This window comes from Mus caroli, chromosome 1 (assembly GCF_900094665.2).
Source record: "Mus caroli chromosome 1, CAROLI_EIJ_v1.1, whole genome shotgun sequence".
Taxonomy (NCBI): Eukaryota; Metazoa; Chordata; class Mammalia; order Rodentia; family Muridae; genus Mus; species Mus caroli.
In genome coordinates, this window is record NC_034570.1 from 170,010,215 (window position 1) to 170,031,876 (window position 21,662).

Sequence of the window (21,662 nt, forward strand, 5' to 3'; positions counted from 1 at the left end):
CTGAAGTGGCTGTTAAACTGTCTGTCCTAGCAAATAGTTTCTGTGTGTATGAACGTTAAGGGAAACTAATTTTATGAATATGAAGTTATTTGGATTATACCATGCAAGCTTACTTTCTATAATGCCCCAGGTTAGTAAATTAGTAACATCAACTTTTAAATTTTGTAACATAATAATTTTCCAGTAAGAAAATTCGAGGGGCTAAAAGATTATTTTTGTTCTTATCAGATTACTTTGATAAAGTAAATAACAATACCATCTGAATGCCTTACTTGACAGAATTACCTTAGTTTGCTTGGCAACTGGAGGTGGATACCAAGCACAGTCAGCAGGACCTTGCTGTGAGAGACACTGCTTGCCATAGCTTGAGCTGAGTGGTGCCACACAGTGGGAAACTACCTTACGCATCGTTTTAACTAAAAAAGTCCAAAATCCTGGGTTTCTTGTTATATTCTAGTGGAGTTTATATCATTTGACTAAGTGATGAGCTTTTTATATAAAACATTTCTCTGTCTGTCGTTCCTTTAGTGGTGTAGCTCAGTTATAGTTACTAGTGTTCTTGGGAAGCTTGGCCTCCATTGTTTGTTCTAGAGTAGGCTTATCATATAGAAGAGAGCAGCCCATCTTCTGAGCTTTGAAGTGCAGAGAACTGGCAGTTGCTGTCTCCAAGGTCCCTCTTGGCCTTCTTACACACACTCCTGTGTGTCAGAGGCTTGCTCCTGTGTGTGCAGATGCTAAAATGCTGCCTTTGACTGTCTTGGCTTTCATTTTTAAAATTTTCTTAGATAAAATAAGGCAAAATATTTTCTTTAAACAAACACTGCACAGAATTACATGGACTTTGCAGATCTGGTCTAGGAACCAAAGTAACAATGCAGATTTGCTTCTCTCGGGTTGCAGGTGTTTGGGAAAGCCCAGTGCGCAGACACATCCGGAGCCATCTCCATCATGGGGTCTATGATCACATAGTAACTGAGTGTCCAGTTCTAGACTTCTTAACAACCAAAATAATTGCCGGGCTTGGTGGCACACGCCTTTAATCCCAGCGCTTGGCAAAGGCAGGTTGATTTCTGAGTTCAAGGCCAGCCTGGTCTACAAAGTGAGTTCTAGGTCAGCCAGGGCTACACAGAGAAACCCTGTCTCGAAAAAAACCAAAAAAAAAAAAAAAAAAAAAAAAAAGTTAACCACCCTACTTGATTTCCTTCTTGCCTCTTGGTTGTTTCTGCCTCTTCCTAGATCCTGTTTAAATCATTTGATCTTTGCCTTACTGTAGCAGAGAGGCAGCTGTCCTTTGATAAGTGTTAGCATATAGGTTAGCTTAGTAAGAACTTTAGGAACTGGGGGCTATGTCATGGCTCAGTTGCTAAAAATGCTTGCCATCAAACCTGACAACATGGGTTCGAACCCCAGAACCTACAGTGAGGGAGAGGACCATTGACCACCTGTATGGCACACATATGCTCACATTCACACACATACAAACTCATCACATCCCACACAAATAATAAACATTTAAAAGAAAATGTAGGTAGGAAGCAGCGAGTTATTAGTAGTATCTGGTGAGTTAACTAACAGGAGAATTGGCCTCTTTATGATCATTATCACCCAAATACCCCACAGTCCAGGTGTAGTCCCTTGACAATGAGGAAAAAGCATGTTTAATGAACTAATTAATGCTGAGGAAACTACTGGCTGGTTAATGTATTTTCCAGTCATTTTGATTAATCTTGACCATCATGGGATCTGCTGAGTGTAGAAATAAAGCGGAAGTGAGATGGCATGGTGGGCAAGGGAGCCTGCTGCCAAACCTGTCCTCCGACCTCCACATATGTAATGGCATGATGTGTGTACACACACACACACACACACACACACAAACCAAACAAACAAAGATCCCCAGGTCAGCTCCTCTCAGAAAAGTGACACATGCTAGCTCCATCAGACTTGCTTTTCTTAACTAATGCATTCTCATTCTTCAGGAAAGTCATAGGGTTGGAGTTTGGGCTACTTTTTAATAAAACTATTTGTATTTTCTCAACATCTGTGTAATGCATGCTCATTCCTCCTAGAAGAATTCTGATGGAATCTAAAGGGAGGTTATTGATACTGATGCTCACAGATAAGCCATGTGAGTCATTAGATTAGATCAGGGCAGGAGAGCCACATAGTGGGCCAGGGCAAGTGCTTTGCTCCTGCAGATGTGGCCTCTGTGATTCTTGGAACCCCAGGAGGCACACACTAGCCTGAGTGCTAATCAAGCTAGGGCCTGCTGCCCATGGACTCCATAGTGCAGACACTGAGTGCTCTGTTTCACTTCCTGCCCCACCCCTAATCCCCACCCCACCTTTGCCTCAGAAAATATTTGCAAGAAGGTGGGACCATGTCTACACAAGAATAAAGTGTTGTAAAAGATAAATAACGTGGCCTGTGTAGTCTGCCCACTCTAATATTTAAGAAATTGATTCAAATGTCTGCATTCTCTGGGTCTTGCTCTGCCCTGCACCCCTTTTCTAGTCGAAAGCACTGAGTAGGGCAGGTCCCAGACTCATGCTCCCTGGTATAACTGTTAACTGAGCTATGAAGTGCAGCATGAGGAAGCTTCATGTTCCAGAGCCAGTAAGATTCATGAACATGACACATGGTGTCAGGAAGAAAGCTTTGTCAAGAAAATAATTTTAATTGACTCTCCTTCACATAGGCTAACTCAGGTCTCTTAATAATTTCAACTATAGACAACGCAGTTTCGTTATCTGCAAATGTCCATGTAATTCTGCAGCCCACTTACAGCTAACCATGTAACATTGCAAACCAAAAGCTGCCTATTGGTAAGTACTCCTTGGCAGGGATGAGATTCATTTCCTCTCAGGGCTTCAGAGCCCTGCTGGTGAGAAAGACTGGGACTCGATTGCTCCCTGCCCTCTATCATTCTGGTCAAGATGTCTTGAGAACCAGAATAAAAGGCAAATGTCCACACAAAACTGCATTTCTGGCTGAAGAGTATTCCTCTCCTTTGTGTTTTAGAACCCACGGCCTCAGGAAAGCCGGACAGTATTCAGTGGCTCCGTCAGTATTCCCTCCATCACCAAGTCCCGCCCTGAGCCAGGCCGCTCCATGAGTGCCAGCAGCGGCCTGTCTGCACGTAAGTGGCCGGGCGGGGAGGGAAGTGGAGCTGAGGAGGTGAGACCACGAAGAAAAGGTATCCCTTGCCCAGGAGCAACTTCCTGGTAGAGATGATGGGGACCTGTGTCTACCAGAATGGACTGTACAGTGATGCCCGCAGCAGCATGCCCGAGTGTGCGGGAACATGTGCACGCTCACAGAGTTAGTTCATCGTGGCTGGGATAGTTCCCGCATGTAAGATGGTAGTTACAGATTGCCATCAACTTTGAGTGTCCAGCAGACACTGTCTGTACACTTGACACCAGAGACCTCAGCAAAGCCTTCTTTATTCCCAAACCACTGATGGCTGAGCAGCTCAATACACTACATCCATTTTCCTATTTCAAAGTCCTTCAGGCAGAAGACACACTCATTACCCTCATTCTTGGACTCGCTGGTACTTTTGTTTATTCAGTAAGTACTGATTTCTACACGTGCTTTGTTTCCATATACCGTGAGGGTCAGTTATGCTATATCCATCACTACTGACAGCATAACGACCTACCCCACAGCTTAGAAGCATAAAACAGCAAGCAGACAAGCTGGGCATGCCAGCACAGGGCTGATGCAAGAGAAGAGCAAGTGTCCAGGCTGAGCCATGTCACAGAACTCTGACAAGAAAGGTTGGAGGAGGCGGGGAAGAGGTGAGGGGGAGAGAAGGAGACAGACACCACAGCATGTATTTTATTTATCTAATAAGGTTTCTGAGAGTCAGAATGGTTTGGGCTTTTTCATAACACTGTTGGCATCTTTATTTGCCAATCAGAAATAACCTGGGGGCAGGGTCACTTAGCGTCTCATCTCTGGGGCAACCAGTCTTGGGAACCCAATGTTAGTATTAGAATACAAGCAGCATCAGGCTAACCTACTCTACAAACATCTGGCAAGGACCTAGGTGCTATATTTCTAGAACACCAGTTTACAAGCAGTACTGGTAGTGTCTGGAAGGAGTCAGGGATGGTTAGGCTGTGAGGGCTTAGGAAGGGAAGGGACCTTGTGGGCACTGAGAACAGTCCACCGGGTGTGCTTCTGAGCATTGACACAGTTGGTGGTCAGTAGCTGGACATGCAATTGTCTGGTGACAGTTTTGCTGGATTCTTAATGTAAAAGGCAGTTAACAAAAAAACAGTCTATAACTCAGTGTCCTTCACCAGTCATGAAACTTAATAAAATTAAAACTTTTCTTAAGCAAAGACTAAAGCATAGTGAGAAACGTGGAACACTTTTAAATGGGCACTAACAGTGTTTGTCATGTTTCCAAGGTTCTTCTCTTGTTCTCAGTGCCACTGGTCCCCTTGCTATATGTCCCAGCTCTTAGGTCAGCGTTTGAGGGTGCCCTCAAAGTAACCCCCAAAGTGTTCCTCTCAAGCTATGAAATAAGAGTGCTTTCATGTGTTCTGTTTTCTATGAGAGTTTCTGAAAGGCCACATTTGCCTGGGGGTGGCTGTCTGCTTCTGAGAATGCAGCCCATGTCTTAGGAGCCTCTGTGAGGTCTGGGTAGGCAGAGATGCCCCATCTGTTAGAAGAAAGCCCAATATGTCTGTGGTATGACGATGCTGAGGGCACCCTGGTAAAGACACCCAAGTCAATGTCAGATGGCACTGGAAGGATTCCATGGGCACCACAGGGCCTGGGGACTGCTATCTGAACACCAGCAGTCTCATAGCCAGAGGACAACAGAAACAACCTTCCGCATGGGACTTCTGTCTTCTTGGAAGCCTGTACACTTTATAGAGGTATGGCCTCTTCTGAATACATAGTAGTTCTTCCCAACCATTGTCCTGTAGGGTCGTCAGCCCAGAATGGCAGTGCACTAAAGAGGGAATTCTCCGGAGGAAGCTATAACACAAAGCGACAGCCCATGCCCTCTCCCTCGGAGGGCTCTTTGTCATCAGGAGGCATGGACCAAGGAAGTGACGCCCCTGCGAGGGACTATGATGGAGAGGTGAATGGGCCATGGATGGCAGCTGCACCTGCCATGCATGCTTAAGGCCAATGCTTCGTCCAGGCTGATCTACTCCCTGCCCCCTTGCATGTGCCTTTAAAGGGAGGGCAAGGCCTGTCACGGGTGTGTAAGCTGTGGCTTTCCAGAAGCTTCAGGCTTCTAATCGCCTTTCAATGAAGGGTTCAACAATTTTCATGTGTGTGCATCCTCCAATCATCTCATGGAGGAGCTGTCTGCTGACACGCATGGGTGGTTGGGTTGTGGGTACTGGAGAGGCCTGGCACAGCAAGGGCCTGGGCCAGTGATTGTTCTCTGTTCCTTTGCTCCTCACCAATGCTGTTTGTTTTGCAGGACTCTGATTCTCCAAGGCATTCCACAGCTTCCAACAGCTCTAACCTGAGCAGCCCCCCAAGTCCCATTTCACCCCAAAAGACCAAGAGCCTCTCCCTGGAGAGCACAGACCGCGGGAGCTGGGATCCATGAGCCCAGGACCGGTGACTGCAGGCAGGGACTCTGCACTCCAACTCCGACAACGTGCCTGGCAGCAGCCTTGCCTTTCACACTGCTGCTATGGGGATTCCTCCGCAGCCAGGCCCGCTTCACCCTCCCCTCAACCCCCAGGTAGCTTCTGTAGACAGACTGCGCAGACGCAGCGCTAAGAGTAGACCGGTTGTGTTCTCACCGTAGCCCTCACGTAGCGCCCAGCAGCCTCCATGAGCGTCAGCCAACTGTTGCCAGGAAGTAAACCCTCACGAATTAAAACAATGCATATTTTACTACAATACAGAGTTTAAATAAATACATAGATGTAGAAGTTAAATACTGAATGTANATAGTCAAAGAAGCATCTTGTGTTTGATGAAAGATGGATGCGTATATAAGAAAGATCATTTAATTTAAAGAAATGTGTTGTTTCTTGTCTGTTTCCCAGCTATGTCATATACAGGGTAGAAAGGCCTCAAGTGACATTGTAAAGAGATCAGAAGTCAGGTCCCCATGGTGTCTCTTCTCAAGCCTAGGCAGGCTGAGGTCACAGGGAAATCTAAGGAATGTTTGGAGATTTAGTGCCATTGGTGGGATGTGACCTGAACACCACCGGTGGTGGTGAAGCCACTCCAGAGGCACACTTGCCTCCTGAGGCATTTTTCCTCTAGTTCTCAGACCATGTCCCCACTTACAATATTTTGGTATCTCGCACAGATGAATGTGAAACAATTCTGCCACCTTCCAGCCCTTCCCATCCTAACGGGGAATTTGTGGCTTCTGAAGATCACGGGATGGTCATGCAGCTGCTTTTCTGTCCCGGCCAAACCTTGTCCCCCTCTAGGTTGCAGTGAGGAGTCTCTGGACTAAGCACAACTTCCCTGTTGGTTAAGGGTAGTTTTAAACACACTGCTGGGGACAGGTCTCCTTACTAAATCACAGAAAACCTCAGAAGCATAGGCTTGAATGGCCTTGACCAAATATGCCTTCCCACATGAGGGGACGGTGGGGCTTGTGGTGTGCTGACCACTGTGGACTGTGAGCCAGCTTCCCCTCTGGATATCTACTGCTGCACTTGTCCCAGGAAGCATGAGGAGACCAGAGTCCTCTACTCAAATGTCCGCCAGCTACCAACACAGGAGGGGACAGGCAGAAACTAGTGCCCATGCCAGTAAAGAGGCCCTGCCTCTCTTAATCCTCTCCTCTCCCGGGATGGAAAAGCCACCGTTTCTCCCCATTTTAAGCCACATCTAAAATAGATTTCCAAAGTTGCTAACCTGGCATGCTGACCGCCAGGCCCTGTGGGTCAGACTCCCCAGTCGTGTGGCTTTATGGGGGTGTTAAGAGAGTTGAGGGAGGGGAGATGGGAACAAAAGCATGTGGGCTGGGGTCTTTGTAAGCAGCAGCCTTGACAGACAGTCTGGAGTGAGCACATTTTTTGGGGGTGGGCACTGTATCACTCTATATTTATCCTTTTGGAAACAGATCACATAAAAATAACTTGTGTATACCCAAAAACAAGGGTCAGATCTTTAGTTTGGCCAGAGCCTTATACATCTGCTTCAACTTGGCACTTTGCTTGAAAGAGCTGCCTCCCCTTCCCTCCCTCCTTTCCCTCTTCTTTCTCCTTCCCCCAGCAGAAACCTGACCAGGCTGAGCCTTTGGTTTGTAGCTTTGACAACCAATTGTGAAGTTTTGTTGCCTACAGGTGCTTGTTTTTAAAAGAACCCTTTTAGAATTAGTCTAAACCTCTACATCCCCTAAAGTCCGGCTCCACCACAGTGACTTCCACCCCAGCTCTGCCCAAGGAGCCCTGTGGATTTGGTGGGTTTCCCATGCTGTCAAAGAACTAGCAGCAGCCCTGCTGCCCAGAGTAGAGTGGGGTTCCAAAAATGACCATCTTACCAGACGTCCAGCCTTATGTGAAGAGCATTCCTGTCAGAAACTGTGGGAAAGGATGGGGAAAGATGGAGACAGAAACAAAGATTAGAGACAAGGCCTCCGGTTTAAGCCTTTCTGGAGATCACTCTCCTACCCCATGGAAGGTATTTCAAAGTTTGTGGCATCGGGAATTTATCCAGAAATGGAAAAAAAAAAATACAGTAAGAGACATTTCTGATATAGTGTCTATGGGTTAGTACTTGGTGCTATGTCCAGCCTGTATGCTTTGAATTCTGGCTTATCTGTTATGTGAGTTTTGGGTGGGTATACAAAATATATTACAGGGTTTTGTTTTGGTTTTGCTAAAAACAAACGCCTTCCTATCAGAGATTGTTAAGCAGATCATATATATATATATATGATTTTTTTAATTTGTGTACATACTCCCTGTGCTTAGCCATTTGTGTTCTTTCCCAGTGAGCAGCTTTAAGACAGGGGAATAACTACAAATGGCCTGTTAGGCTTTCCACTGAATTCCTATAGCTAGGCTTAGAGAAAGCATCTGGAATTCCCATCATTCCCACCAGCCCTTCTTCAGCTACTCCTCTTTTCATGTTAAAATCCTGTCATTTTGTTAACTTAGTGGCCACGTTTATTTCCAGGCAAGTTCAGCTGCCTTGTGTGGGTCCTCAGGTGTCATTAAAGAGAAGCCAGAGCAGAGGGGCAGCCTCCGTTCCCGGTGCAGCAGCCCACATGCAGCCTTGGCAGCCACCACAAATTCAATTCTCCCAGCTCAGCACATCTAGCTGCCACCCACCCAGCCCACCCCCTAATACAGGTGCACTTAAAATGGCTGACACCCTGCTGTAGGTCCTACTCTGCCATAGCCCAAGGCCACTGTCCCCTTCCAGTCCCACCTGGACCCGCTGCACAGCATTTCCCTGTACCCTTGGAGTGGCTCCTACCTTGTTGGAACCTTCAGTCTTCACAAATCCAGTTCCTTGCAGAGCCCTGCTACAGTGGGTGTGTCTCCTGCTAGCTCCAGCACCACACTCTCCTGTCCCAGGGACAGCATCACACAGAGCCCTACTTCAGTTTTAGGAGACTGACTGCCATCAGTCAGCCTTGATGCCATTGAAAACAAAATGACCTTATTTGATAGAATAACAGCATTTATTTTATAAATTTTTAGGATTTTTTTCTCATTGTAATATTATTGTACAGTTTTGCATGGCCTCGGTGTAATCATTTTTGTTCAGAAAATTATGACCAGTGTGTATGTGGAAGGGAAGATACTGCTTTGGCCTCTTAGCACTCACTTGGTTTGGTTCTGTCCCTAGATGTCCTAGGGAATTTCCTGACAGTATCTGCTACCAAACTATGACATGGATTCTTTTGCACAGAACTATTTAAGGTGGGGCAGTCAAAAATGTAACAAAGGATTTCTCACCAATATTTTATGTTGGTATCACCTAATTAACCAGACTTTGATGTACTGCAATAAAATAAGGAACTGTTAGCACTGAGTATTCTGTCTATTTCTTCCCGTGTGAAGAGGGTGAGGCATTCTTGGCTAGCCGATCTCCCTCTGGACCTCTTCTCTATCCCAGAGGACACAGGTCGGTTTGATCGGGTCCTGGAGCTCAGGTAAGAATAACATTCAAATCCATGGAAGTGCTCAACTCCCTTTCTCTGATGAGAACTCCCCGGGCACTGCTTAGGGCCCCCGGGCACACTCCACTGGCGCTTAAGGCTCAGGGTTGTCTGTCTGCATCATTAATGTAGGAGTTGGATCTGTTCTGATGAGTTAGAATGGTGCAGCTGACACACAGGCAAGGCTGGGTGACCTTATCAGAGACCCCAAACCTGCAACTGAAATCATAACCCTCCTAGCCATTGAGACTCTTTCAGATTTTTCAAGTCGAACTGGGCTTCCAAGGCAGCATCTGTGAAGACCAAGACTTGGCAAAAATGCCACAAAGAAATGGACAAGAATACCACGCAGTAAAACTTAAGCACGGTGAGCCTAGTGTGGTGCAGGGGTGGCAGTGAACCAGGCCCCTAGCCAGGACAGACTTAGCATGGACTCTATGGGCACACTGTTCCTGTCCCAGGTCCAAATCCTACCTCTCAGTGGCTGTTCTGTAGCCACTGAACCCCACAAGCTGTTTTCTCTAAATGCCTAAGAAGCTTGGTGGCTTAAACTTGGGATTCTAATTACTTCGGGGGAGGGGGAGTTAAGCAGGAGGATTACAAGTTCAAGGCTTGCCTGAGCAACTTGATGAGATCCCATCTCAAAAGTAAAAGGGCTCAGGGTACAACCAACAGGTGGTAGAGCACTCAATTCACTCTGCAAGGCATTAGGCTTAATCTCCAGTGTCATTAAAGCCCTGAGTCAGAGACACACATACATGGAAATGCTTAATATCTGCCTATGTTGCCATGGTCTGTCCCCATCAAGATCAACAGATGTTCTGGATGGGAGACCTTTACAGATAAAGAGTAAACACCCAGGTCATAAGTGGGGCCACCTCCTTCCCAGGATTCATGGAACGCATAGGAAATGGCAGTCCCCAATGCACTTCTTTATTGAACGCAAAGGTATGAATATGTAATTACAAGACATACAAACAAAGAGCCTATGTCGCTCCCCTGGGGTGGGGTGATAGCTACCTCTCCTGGGGCATGCTGGAGCCCTGCTGCTCATCCAATGTCAGCCCTGCTTTTAAAAGGGTCTGTTGTCCATGCCGAGACTGAGCTAGGGTGGCTACCCTACTGTCCTGAGCTTCTAGCTCCAGGCCACAGGCTGGGGTGGCAAAGGGCAGGGACATAAGCTCACCCAGAAACACACAATTCATTCCCATGGCCAACTAGACCCCAAAGGTGGCTGTGTTGAGTTTAGTACTGCATTGCTCCTGTTCCTGGTTGTACATCCACAGCAGGGAGGAGATGGCAAAAGAAGCCTGCCTTTTTGTCTGGACAGTACAGAAGCAATAGGAGGGTCTACGAAATGCTCTCTTCCTATTCACAGAGGCTGTGGCTCCCTTTCAACATCCTCCCTCTGCTTGACTGAGCCTGAAGGAGGGCATGGCCCCTAGTTAGCCTGGACCACACCTCACCTACTGCAGCCCGGACTTCATCCTGCAGTAGTTACTGTACGCTTCCTCGAACATGGCCTTACAGGGGAAGCGGGCCTTCAGCTTAGAGCAGATGAGGAAAGAGCCACCCATCTTGCGGTGCAGAGAGTAGGTCTCCTCTGGTGGTGGGATGAGGCGGTGCTTCAGCATGACCGGAATCAGGTTGTGGATCTTCTCAGTAGTGCTCTGGGTACCGAAGTCGAAGGGCTCTTCGGAGGCAAAGGCCTCCCCCAGGATGAGAATGGCATCCAGGTGAGCATCCTCCATGGCCTGCATCAAGAGGAAGGCAGAGATGACTGGGTCAGAAGCCCCAGACCCATCTCCTGCCACAGCTCTCCATCTCAGTACCCAGTTCTAGGGTCCAAAGGACATCAGAGGTGACAGAATGATGTTGGTCGTAAACTGTGTCAATAGGTAACATCAACCCTCAGGAGCTGAGCAGACACAAGACCACGTGTGACACACAGTAGAGTGCAGGGGCCTTCGTTCCTCTCATAGCATCCACATCTGTCTTTACAAAGTTGTTCGAGCCAAAACCACAGATCACAGGATAGGCAGTACCAGGGCTCAGCCACTGTGGAGATTGTTGTGGGAGCCTGCCTAGTTCCTAGCACACAGCAGTAGTCACCTGCCAGGCACAGGATGCATGAGAAGTAACTGTCACCAGCAGACTGGAGGGACAAGGGGCACCTAGGTCTGCGACAAATCAACCCAGCTGCACAGAGGAAGCAGGTGGCAGACAATGGGAAGGATGTAAAGGAGGGCCATCCACCCTGATGGAGTACTCCTACTAGGTGTGAACCAGAAGGTCAGGAGAGTCAGCTCTCTGATAGCTGCTGGGTGGAAAGGCTCTAAAGGCCTGGGTTCTCTGTCCATCCAGCCAAGTCATCCCCTGCCTCTTGGTGACCAGGGTGGGCAGGCAGCACCAGGGAAGCCCTAAGCAGAACAGTCCTGCTCTACCCTACATACTTCCTACTGCAGTTTTCAGAATGCAGGGCCTACAGAGGCCTTCGAGGGCCCACACCAGACCCCCAGGAGTAGCTGGTTCTTAGGTCTTCTTCTTCTTCAAAAGAAGACACAGTGGTTCCTACAAGAAGCTGGGCCTGAATCTCCCAATAAGCCTGGGTGATTCACTCACCTTGACCTCATAACCGGTAAGGAACTTCATCTCTATGGATTTCTTTAGCACTGCCTCCCTGTCCTGGTCAGCAGCGGCCCGGATGACCTAGGAAGAACAGAGAGCTCCAACCTACCCTACCACAGTCCTCCCAACCCTGGCCTGGGATCAGAGCCAGCTACATGGACCTGACAGGCTGTGGGCAGCTCCAGATGGCTCTCCCACACTTACAAGAGCATTGGCTCTTGGCCTTTGATATACATAGGCCAGGGCCCCATTCCTGTTCTTACCTGAATGTAGAGGTCAGTAAAGGATCTATCATATTCTCTAGTTGCCCCGAAGTCCAGGAGAGCCACCTACAGATGGAGACACAACACTGAAGCTTCGCCCTGTGGTGCTGGTAAGCACAGAGCAGAGAGGAGGAGGATTTCTTCAGAGTAGGAGCCCGGGTCTCTGCTGAGAACCTTCACATGAGGCTCAGGCTGGGCCTTACCTTATGCTGCTGAGGGTCATAAAAGAAATTGGACCAGTTGGGGTCAGTCTGCATGACATGGAACTCAAACAGCTCTCTCAGGCACAGCACCAAAATGTTGTAGCAGATCTGGAGACAGGATGGGGGCCTAAGTCAGGCAGCACAGACTAAAGGCTTGGCCTCCTGAATCCCACCCTAACTGTTCCCCGTGTGCAACCCCAAGAGAAAGATGCAGTCACTACCCCTTGTCCACCCCCCCCGCAAGGAAGGGCTTAGGGTCTCTGGTCACACCATTAGGTTCCCAGCACAGCAGTCAGGACACTAGGGCGCACCTCATTCCTCACTTCCTGGCTCAGCCCTTCTGCCTGGTCCAAGGGGAAGCCTGATATGAGCTCTGTGGTCAGCACATGGGGACTGCACAGCTCATCCACAATCTCAGGCACATAGAAGAAGGGATGGTCCTTCAGCAGTTCCCTGTGTGGAGAGGGAGCTCACATCCAGTCTTCACCCCACACACACCCCAAATGAAGAGCCCACCACAGGGAAACCTACTCTGTAGTGGGGAGGATGTGGCCACACCCTAGTCCCAGGGCCATCCACCCTTAAAAACAGATATGCCTGCCCTCTTGGGTGCCCCTCAGCCTCCCGGGGTCCTCTTGAAAGCCGCACCTGAACTTCTTGGCATAGGCAGCCTCCCGCTGGTAGTCACACTCAAGGGTAAGCTCCCGTCTCAGCACATCAATCAGGTGCTCAGGGAACAGGCCTGTGGCAGGACGGGGGCATCAGGTGGGTTCCCCTGGCATTCCCAGAACCAAACCCAAGTGCCCACCCACCCCTCATGCCACGGCCCAGCCTGACCTTCTGGAAGCATGTTACTCATGTTCAGCACAGCCATGAGGTTGTTGACGTCACTGTTAATGCTCTGGGCCACACCAGGGTACTGCAGGGAGAGAAGGGACATTACCTGGGGAGGCAGCAGGGCAGGCTGTCCCTGCCCATTAGCGTCCCAGCCATATCTGGCCAGCTAGGATGCAACAGAGCCAAGACTAAAGGCTGCTCTCCATTTCTCCTCATCCTACCCCAGAAAAAGCTGCAGGCTCCAGCCTGGCCCCCCAGGAGGCCATCCTGCACCAAGACTGTCAGAGGCAGCTCTGTACCCCTAACCCGTCATCTAGCAAACACGCTCCTAGCACCCAGCACAGCCAGTGCTAAAAACTGAAAGACGGTGTCTCCAGAGACGTGTAAAGGCCCCACCCTCAAGTCCTGTGAGGACACTCAGAGCCATCTACCTGGATCTTCATGGCCACCTCACGGCCACCCTTCATGCGGGCCAGGTGCACCTGCCCTATGGAGGCCGCTGCAAAGGGCCGCTCTTCAAAGTACTCTAGCTTGTCCCTCCAGTGGGGGCCCAGGTCGCTGTTGAGGGTTTTCTGGAAAGAGGCCAGGGAAGACAGGAGTACAGGCTGGTTACCTGGGCTACCCTGATATGCACCCAGCTTGCCCCACAGCTTGCTCTGAGATGCCCAGGGTTGAGCAGTGGTTCCCCCAGCCCACCTCCTGCCAGCCTCACCGTCATCTGTTTCAGGGGCATGAAGTCAGCACTCTGCCTCACCCGCTCAAAGATCTTGGCCAGGTGAGGGTTGATGAAGGCATCATCTGGAAGACAAGAGAGGTCTGTTAGGGATGTACACAGGCCAGTACACAGGGCTGCCCGGGTACCGTGTGTCCATGTGGCCTCCTGGGTAGAACAGGGCCATTAAGCTTTACCCTCTGTTATCCTGGGACCTGAAACTCAACCACAATGACAGCCTCAGCCTCAGCTTCCTCCTGGCACACAGACTCCAGACCAGGACTGTGTAATGGGGGCAGGGGTCTTTATAACTAAGAGAGGAGATTTAAACGGCCCATAATCTGACTGTGCCCTTCTTTCCTGCCTAATGTGGCACTGCATGGGCCATCATGAACACACCTGTGGGTGGTTTAAGTGACAATGGCTCTTGTAGCCTCATAGATTGAAATACTCAATCCCTGGCTGGTGGAACTGTTTGGGAAGGATTAGGAGATGGGTCACTGGGAGTGGACTTTGAGGTTTCAAAAGCTCAAGCCATTCCCAGTTAGGTCTCCTTCTTCCTCCTCCTCCTCCTCCCTCTCCTCTTGTTTCCCTCTCTCTGCCTCATGCATGTAGATCAAGATGTAAGCTCTCAGCTACTGCACCAGTACCATGGCTGCCTATTGTCATGTCTCCACCATGATGGTTTCATACTCAAACTCTTCCTCTAAGTTGTCTTGGTGTCTTACCACAGCAGTAGACAAGCAACTATGACAGTGCCCTCCCCTCCCCATGTGCTTGCTTTTTCAAAAGCCCTGGGAGTGTGACCACTGTGAAACACCATTTAGAGCTACTGCAGAGCTCAATTCGGCTCCTCGCCCTTGCTCTGCCAGCCTAGTCTCTCCTCCCTGCTCCCTCTGAGGTTACACACTGGTCCCCAAAGCCAAAATGCAAGCTCCTCTACTAGTTCCCAGTGACCAATAGAGCAGGCAGGGTTGCAGGTCCAGGTTGCCATGCTTAGAGACTGCCTCTCAGTTTCTCAAAACACCCACCCAGAAGCAAGAAACATGCCCCTGTTTGAAGATGACATAAACATCCCCATGTCCCAGACTGCCACAGCAGCTCTGTTCCCACACCTCGCCACTCTGCCCGCCACTACCCCCACCTGGATATCCCCAGCTGGTGCAGGACTGAGCCCTCCACTTACCCTGGATGCTCAGCATCTGGCCCAGCTTCAGTGCGGCCCCACGCACCTTACACAGTGTACTCACAATGCGCTCTGCATTCGCCTCTGACAGGAAGGGGCTAGAATCCAGCACGGCTTTTTTTCCTATGGGATAGAAGGGCTCATCATGCATCCAGGGTTTAGGAAGGGCAACTGGAAGAAACCTTCATGATGCCTGGGCATAGGGGGACTCAGGCGATATACACAACTGTTAAGTGTCCACAGAAACTGGAAGGAAATTTCAAATCCCTATGCACATTCTCTATAGCCCTCCAAAGTTAGGGAGGCCTCCCTTACTAGTGGGTCAAGTCTGGCAGGAGGTTAGGAGAAGATAAGCAAGCCTCTATCCTACTTGTCCTGGCTGACGGGTCTCTGGGTCTGTGCACCATGCCACATGGGTCATGGCTGCAGTAAGGACTCCATCGTCAGGGTCAAGGACAGCACAGTCTTTGGGTATTGTTTCTCCCCTCTGCCCCACAGCTTGACACAGCCAACTGGCCCAAAGACAACCTGTTCTAGGACACAGAGTGGTGGCAACAGCTGGGTGATGACTCCAGGGAGCTGGCAGTGCGAAATGCATGCTGCTGCCAGCCATCAGCATGGCCAAAAGGCACTATTGCTTCTGCCCATGTGCCAAATCCACCCTGTGGCAAGGGAGGAGCACTAACAGGGGTCTAAGCTGCCAGGTCTCCCTGTCCTCCCCAGCCCCTCAGCACCTGGAAGCTCCTTCAGCACATAGCCACGGGCCTGGAAGGCCAAGGGAAGAGGACTTAACAACTGCCCTTGCATCAGGCAAAGCCCAGCCTGCTTCTGGCAAGCCAGAGAAAGGGGCTACCACGGGGAGAAGAGTTACAGAGCCCTCAACTGCCAGAACCCAGTGACAGACACACTGAGGACTTAGGCTCACTCCCTGGTCCAAACAAGAGGACACGACATGCAGTGTAGAAGGGTCAGTCCACAGAAGTCTAGGCTATTCCAAGACCTACTTAAACCCTGGTGTAGGACCAATCCAGGACAAGTGGGCCCAGAAGGGACCCCGGCAACAGCAGAAGGCAGCACCAAGAGCGGGGCAGCCCTCCCCTGTCCTCCCCAGGTCCTGGGACTCAGGATTAGGAAGACAGGAGTGAACACAGGCAAGGCCACTAATTCTAGGACAAAGGAGGGGAAACTGTCGCTCACCTATACACAAACCATACCTCAGCTGAGCCCCATTTCCTGGTACTTGGAGATGGTGTCTAACCCAACTGGCTTCCCTGGGCATCTCCACCCCACAGTGGGCTGATCCTCATAGGCTGACATGTTCCCCACCCAGAATGGCCCGAACCAGGCAGGACAAGCCAGAAATATGGTGGTATGCCCAACGCAGGACAGGGTCTCCCAGGCAGAGCTTACTAGCCTGGACAGCACCTTAAAGGCCAGGGCACTGTAGGCAGATTATGAGCCTGAGCAGGTACATCTCCCAAGGCCATTTACTCTGCAGTGCCTCAGGACCTACTGGCAAGGCTAAAGGAACCGAAGCCTTAGTCACTAGAGTCCCTGAAAAAGGACACCAGCTATTGAAGGCAGGCTGACCTCTCTCCTCTTAGACAAGGTAGGATGGAAAGTGGTTGGCAGGAGGTGCTGGATCTTGGGAAAGCTAGCTTCTCAACCAGAAAAAAACACGGGCTTCACATCCCAAAGTACTTAAGCACCAGCACTAAAAATACCCACGCTAAATCCCCTGTTCTCGGGTCCCTTCCAAGAACACACAAGGTGTCCATCCTAGGATTGGAGCCTGAGAACCCCGTGAGTGAAGTGCTGCCTGGAGAGCTGGTACACCCCCTCAGACCCCTCAGACCATGAGTACCAAGAGGTCCTGTGAATGGGTGTGAGAGCTGTGAGGAGCCTTCATGAGAGGATGGGACCAGAACCTCAAATGAACTTGGAAAATCCACCGATTAGGAATCCCTAATGGCTCTGTTGGGTAAACTCCCAGCCACCTACCCTCAGAGAGGGGCTCACATGGCTCCTTCCCCAACCAGAATCTGAACATCAGGAAACCCCTCAGTTTGGGTGGGGACTGAATGAAGAACATTCTCTAGATTGTACAACCACAAGTGGTCACTGAACTTGTGTTCCAGGCAAGACTGATGGGCCAGATCCTGGGCGGCAGAGAACAGAGGTGGTATGGTCTTTGTCTCTGGAATGGCCCCAGCCTCTCTGAGCCATATTCAATGAAGGAATGACAGGCCTGTCCCCATACCTATATCCCTACCCACGGGGACAAAGGACCTTTGCATTTGACCTCGGCAGATCACAATTCATAGGTCCTCGGGAGCAGGGCTGGAGAGGAGAGCAGGAACAAATGGTGGGCAAGCAAGCGAGTATGGAGGTGCACATGCTGGTGGTAACAAGAGTGTGGGCATGCAAAGGGAGCCAGAGGGGCTGGGGGGTCAGCTGGGGCTGAAGGCGGGAGCCATCGCCAATTCTCCAATCCTTCAACTCTCTAAGCAAGTCAGTCTACCAGTCACTCAACCCCAGGAACTACATCTACAGGAACTACATTTCAGAGGACTCCTGCCTGAGGAAGCTCTGGGAAGGCATGGAGTGGTCCGGATGATGACCTTGCATCCACCCTTTCTACACAGGGCCCTGCTTACCTGTGGGGTTCTCAGAACGCAGACTCTTCTTGGCAACTTCAGCCAATGCCCCAATTCCCAGACCTACAGCCAGACCTGGAAGGGTAAGAGAGCAGGTGCTTGAGTGGCTGGGACCACCCAGGTACCAGGCCTGGTGATCAGCAGGCAGGTACCACTGCAGCACACTGACATTTGCTGGGTTCTCCCAATAGGGAGTAAGAAAGAACACACACTGGTGGTTGTAGAACAGTCAGCTCTGAGCAAGTGCTTCCTGTGAGTTTGCACAGCTTTCATCCATCACCTGTGACAACCCACACTCGTGAAAACACAGACAGACTCCATACTGGGAGGAACCAGCACAAATGGGAAGACAGAGCACGCCTGGTCTGTGGACCACTTCCTGGAGATACAACTATAGAAGACAGCCACTCACTCAAGTCTGCAAGAGCATCCAGTAGTCTTGAATTTTCCAAGTTATCACTGTATCGATATACAAAAGGTAGCAGTAAAACCTGGGACATTTGACAACAGCAAAACCACGGTGTATCCCAGCTGAAGTCCCTGGGGCCAGAACAGACCCCCCCACCTCCCCTCCCACGCTGGCAGCACTGACAGTGACTGAGAACAACAGCCCTTGGGTCTTCCCTCCCAGGACGTATGGCTGAGGCCAGGCAGAGAGCCTGGGAGTCTGGCTCAGGGCCCACACCTTCCTGAAAGCTCCCTTCCCAAAGGCTGTACAGGAGGGCATACCACTCAGAGATGGGGTAAGGGCTATGAAACTCTTCTCCAGTCTTTCTACAATAACTAAGGCATTACAGAAAAATGCTGGATTTGCTGAAAATGTATAAAAAGAAATTTAAGCTGTGTGTGGCCACACATGCTGTCATCCCAGCATTTTGGAGGCTGAGGCACGAGGTCTAACATAGTTCAAGGCCACCCAAGGATGCAAATCAAATTCCAGAATATCTAGGAGTATATATGGGAACCTTGTCTCAAAAAAACAAAAACACAACACTCAAGTAACTTTTTAAATGCTTGTTAATTAAAAGGTAATTCTTTTACACATGTAATACTATATTTATCTGCCACTAGGTGGCAGTGCATGCTCTACTATGCCCACCTTACCAGCCGCTCCTACCACAGAGGTCACTAAGAAAACCAAAGGTGTCAAGTGCCCACACTCTCAGGTCCAAAGCATGGCAAAAAACCGCTTGTTTATTTAAAACAATCAGGCCCGTGGTGACTAAGAAGTGTCATGTCAACTACATGCATGACTTTTAAGACTTCTGGAGGCCATTAAAAAAACAGGCGAGAAGAAACATGGAGAGTGAATTCTAATGCATTTAGCCCAGCATAGTTAAAATAGAAATCAATGTAAAAATTGAAAGCACTTTCCATCTCAGGTGTGTGTACTGTCTTCAAATCCTGTGGGAAGGCACATGCATGGCAGGACAAGCCAAACTGGAAGAAGCCACAGCGACAACCAGGACATGCTGGTGCCCTGGGACAGCGGTGTTACTGTGGATGTCTGGGGGGCAGGCACCAGCCCTTTAACACTCCGCCTACCCAGGCCAGTCTGGATGGCACTGGGCACTGGGAGCCAGAGTCCGGATTAAACATTAACTTCCCGCCAACTGTCTTCCTCGCCCTACCTAGCACAACATCTAACTTAGCAAAAGGAGGACAGGCAGCATTAACCGTCACCAAGGTCCCTGTGGAGTCCTTCCAGCTTAGAGACACGCCCACAGAAAAGGCACACGACATCCAGCTGCACACACAGCAGTCACAGCCCCCCTCTACGCATACCCCCGGCCGCACAGCGCTGGGTCAAACTGTCCCTGCCTGTTTCTGGGCTCCCAGGCAAAGCACAAACTCTACCATGGGGGTGGGGGGACTGTTATTAAACAAATGCCTGAAGGAACATTCTAGGCCTCTGGCTCCGTCACTAGCTGCACCAGACCTAGGACTGCCAAGAGAGGGGCAGTCTCCTGCAGCAGGCAGACCAGGAGGGAAGAACAAGCTCACCCAGCCAGTGATCATGATCTCCCCGGTTCTATGAACCCAGAATAAACTGGCTCCCCTTCATGGGTCTGGTATAATGAGATTCTTGGAATCCCCTGCCCAGCTCAGCTTCACCCAGAGCCAGGTAAACCTGGGATAACTAACTCTGGAAAGGGGAATTCCAGGCTGGGATTTTTCTGCCATCTTCAGGTACCCTGCTTCTGCACCCAAGGACCTCACACAGCACTGCCTCTCCTACTGTGTGTGTTCTGTGTCTAGAAGGTTTGATCTCCACATGTCACTGAGAGGAGAGAACCACTGTTGGCAGCCTGACCTTCCTCCTGGCCTGTGACAGCACACTGCCCATACACAGAAAGTTCCTAGTACTTCTCATTAAAAGTGGTTTTGCCACCAAGGAAGGGAAGTGACAGGGCACAGAACTCTCCCGCAGGCAAAGCAGAGGTACAGTGGGCCTGTGTCCAGGCTGGGAGCCTACTCTGGGTAACTCAGGAGCCTCACCTAGCCTCCCCATTCAGGTCCCTCTGGAAGTCACCAAAGAAACAGTCACTCCACTCCCTACCAGTCACCACAGGTGGAAAGCAAAGAAGATTTTAACCACAGGAGCCTTCATGAGCAGGCTGGGTGGCATTGAGAGTGGGACAGCAGGCTACCACTCCTGTTGGTGCTGCTCTGCCTGGTGAAATCCCAGGGCTTGTTTACAACACATGGATGGAAAGGGCCTCTGCATAAGCAACCAGACAAGAGTACTGAGGAACCAGGCACTGTAAAGCAGGCCCCACCTGTACTCAGGAGGGACCCAGGGTCTTGTGTGTGTGTGTGTGTGTGTGTGTGTGTGCTGGGCAAGATCTCCACTCCCTAGACCACATCCTCAGCCCTAAACTCCACTTTAATTAATACACAGGGATCACTCACTCTGCTAAGAAAGTCCACATTGAGCAGACAGACAGACAGACATGGCTAATGTCCTCTGCGTGGGTACTAACAGTGTACTTCTAGATAAATACTGGCATCCAATAGCAGCCTCACCCCCCAGGCGCTGCAGCCCAGGAGGAAGAGGGAGAGGAACAAAAAGGAAGAGACAAAGCTCCCTGAGGTGTCTTCTCCCCGGGGAAGACCTAACAGGTCCTCTGCTGAGACCTAACAGGTCCTCTGCTGTCTATGTAGGAAGGTAGGTGCCTACTTATAGGACAGGCAGCTCAGATGTCCCTGCACAAGACAGAGATCTGTGCTCAGCTCCTCCTTGGAAACTGCACAGAACAGCAGGCATTCCCAGCAGGTTCCTGTCACACTCGATGAAGAATCTGCTACCACATACCACAAGCACCATGGCAGACTGCTTCACTGCAGGCCCAGAAACTGTCAGGACGCACAGCCTGAACCTTCTGAAACTGCCTGTTGTTTCTGCCACAGGTTTTGGCAGTGGTAGAGAGCAGAGAAAGTAACTGATAGAGATGGACAAACAAGAGGATGTATTTTCCAGGAAAGGGAAGACAGAAGGTCCTGGGCCTCCCCAACCAACTCAACACCAGCACTGTCACTGTCATAACCCACCAGAACTGTTATGTAGTGAACCACTGGTCCAAGGCCAGTATGTGAAACAAGCCACCAGAGCTATTCTTTTGTAGTTTACATTGCCTGAACCTGGAGAACCTACAGAGCACAGATAAACCTTCATAAACTGCACCTCCAGAAACCCAGATCACAGCACCCTGCAGCAAATGGCCAAGCACTCGCAACAGGACCTCGCAGACGAGAAGTGTGCACATGCACTATGTAAATGTCCTTCCAGAAGAGCACAGGTACGGTAGGGTCAAAGGCTACTTGCATAAAAGCAAGGACAAATGAAATGCCCAAGCCTGCAGCTATCAGCTTTAACTGTTGGCAGCAAAGGGCCACAGTCTGTCAGTCCCACACTAGCAGTCAGACTATGGGATCTGGTAAACAGGTTCTCCAAATGGCTGGTCCCAGACCAAAAGGTCATCTATCTAGGGAGCCAAAGGGCCCAGTGAGGCACCTGTACTCATGACCGGTCTCCTTCCAGCAAAGACTGCCCC

General features: G+C 50.1%; 2 protein-coding genes across 12 annotated transcripts in view; one reads left to right on the forward strand and one right to left on the reverse strand.

Annotated features, from left to right (window-relative positions):
• Positions 1-8,987, forward strand: part of Cdc42bpa (CDC42 binding protein kinase alpha) — a 202,330-nt gene extending 193,343 nt beyond the window's left edge. For all 9 annotated transcript variants that reach the window (XM_029476012.1, XM_021164427.2, XM_021164511.2 and 6 more), the window contains 3 exons: positions 3,022-3,139; positions 4,947-5,104; positions 5,456-8,987. In XM_029476012.1, the coding sequence (XP_029331872.1) occupies positions 3,022-3,139; positions 4,947-5,104; positions 5,456-5,587 (408 nt within the window). In that variant the 3' untranslated portion in view covers positions 5,588-8,987. The remainder of the gene's footprint in view (positions 1-3,021; positions 3,140-4,946; positions 5,105-5,455) is intronic.
• A 1,045-nt stretch (positions 8,988-10,032) lies between these two features.
• Positions 10,033-21,662, reverse strand: part of Coq8a (coenzyme Q8A) — a 29,237-nt gene continuing 17,607 nt past the window's right edge. For all 3 annotated transcript variants that reach the window (XM_021164090.1, XM_021164139.2, XM_021164244.2), the window contains 11 exons: positions 17,608-17,682; positions 14,951-15,073; positions 13,765-13,850; positions 13,484-13,624; positions 13,053-13,134; positions 12,864-12,957; positions 12,527-12,668; positions 12,216-12,323; positions 12,013-12,078; positions 11,744-11,830; positions 10,033-10,875 (listed from right to left, as the gene is read on the reverse strand). In XM_021164090.1, coding sequence (XP_021019749.1) covers positions 10,588-10,875; positions 11,744-11,830; positions 12,013-12,078; positions 12,216-12,323; positions 12,527-12,668; positions 12,864-12,957; positions 13,053-13,134; positions 13,484-13,624; positions 13,765-13,850; positions 14,951-15,073; positions 17,608-17,682 — 1,292 coding nt within the window. In that variant the 3' untranslated portion in view covers positions 10,033-10,587. The remainder of the gene's footprint in view (positions 10,876-11,743; positions 11,831-12,012; positions 12,079-12,215; positions 12,324-12,526; positions 12,669-12,863; positions 12,958-13,052; positions 13,135-13,483; positions 13,625-13,764; positions 13,851-14,950; positions 15,074-17,607; positions 17,683-21,662) is intronic.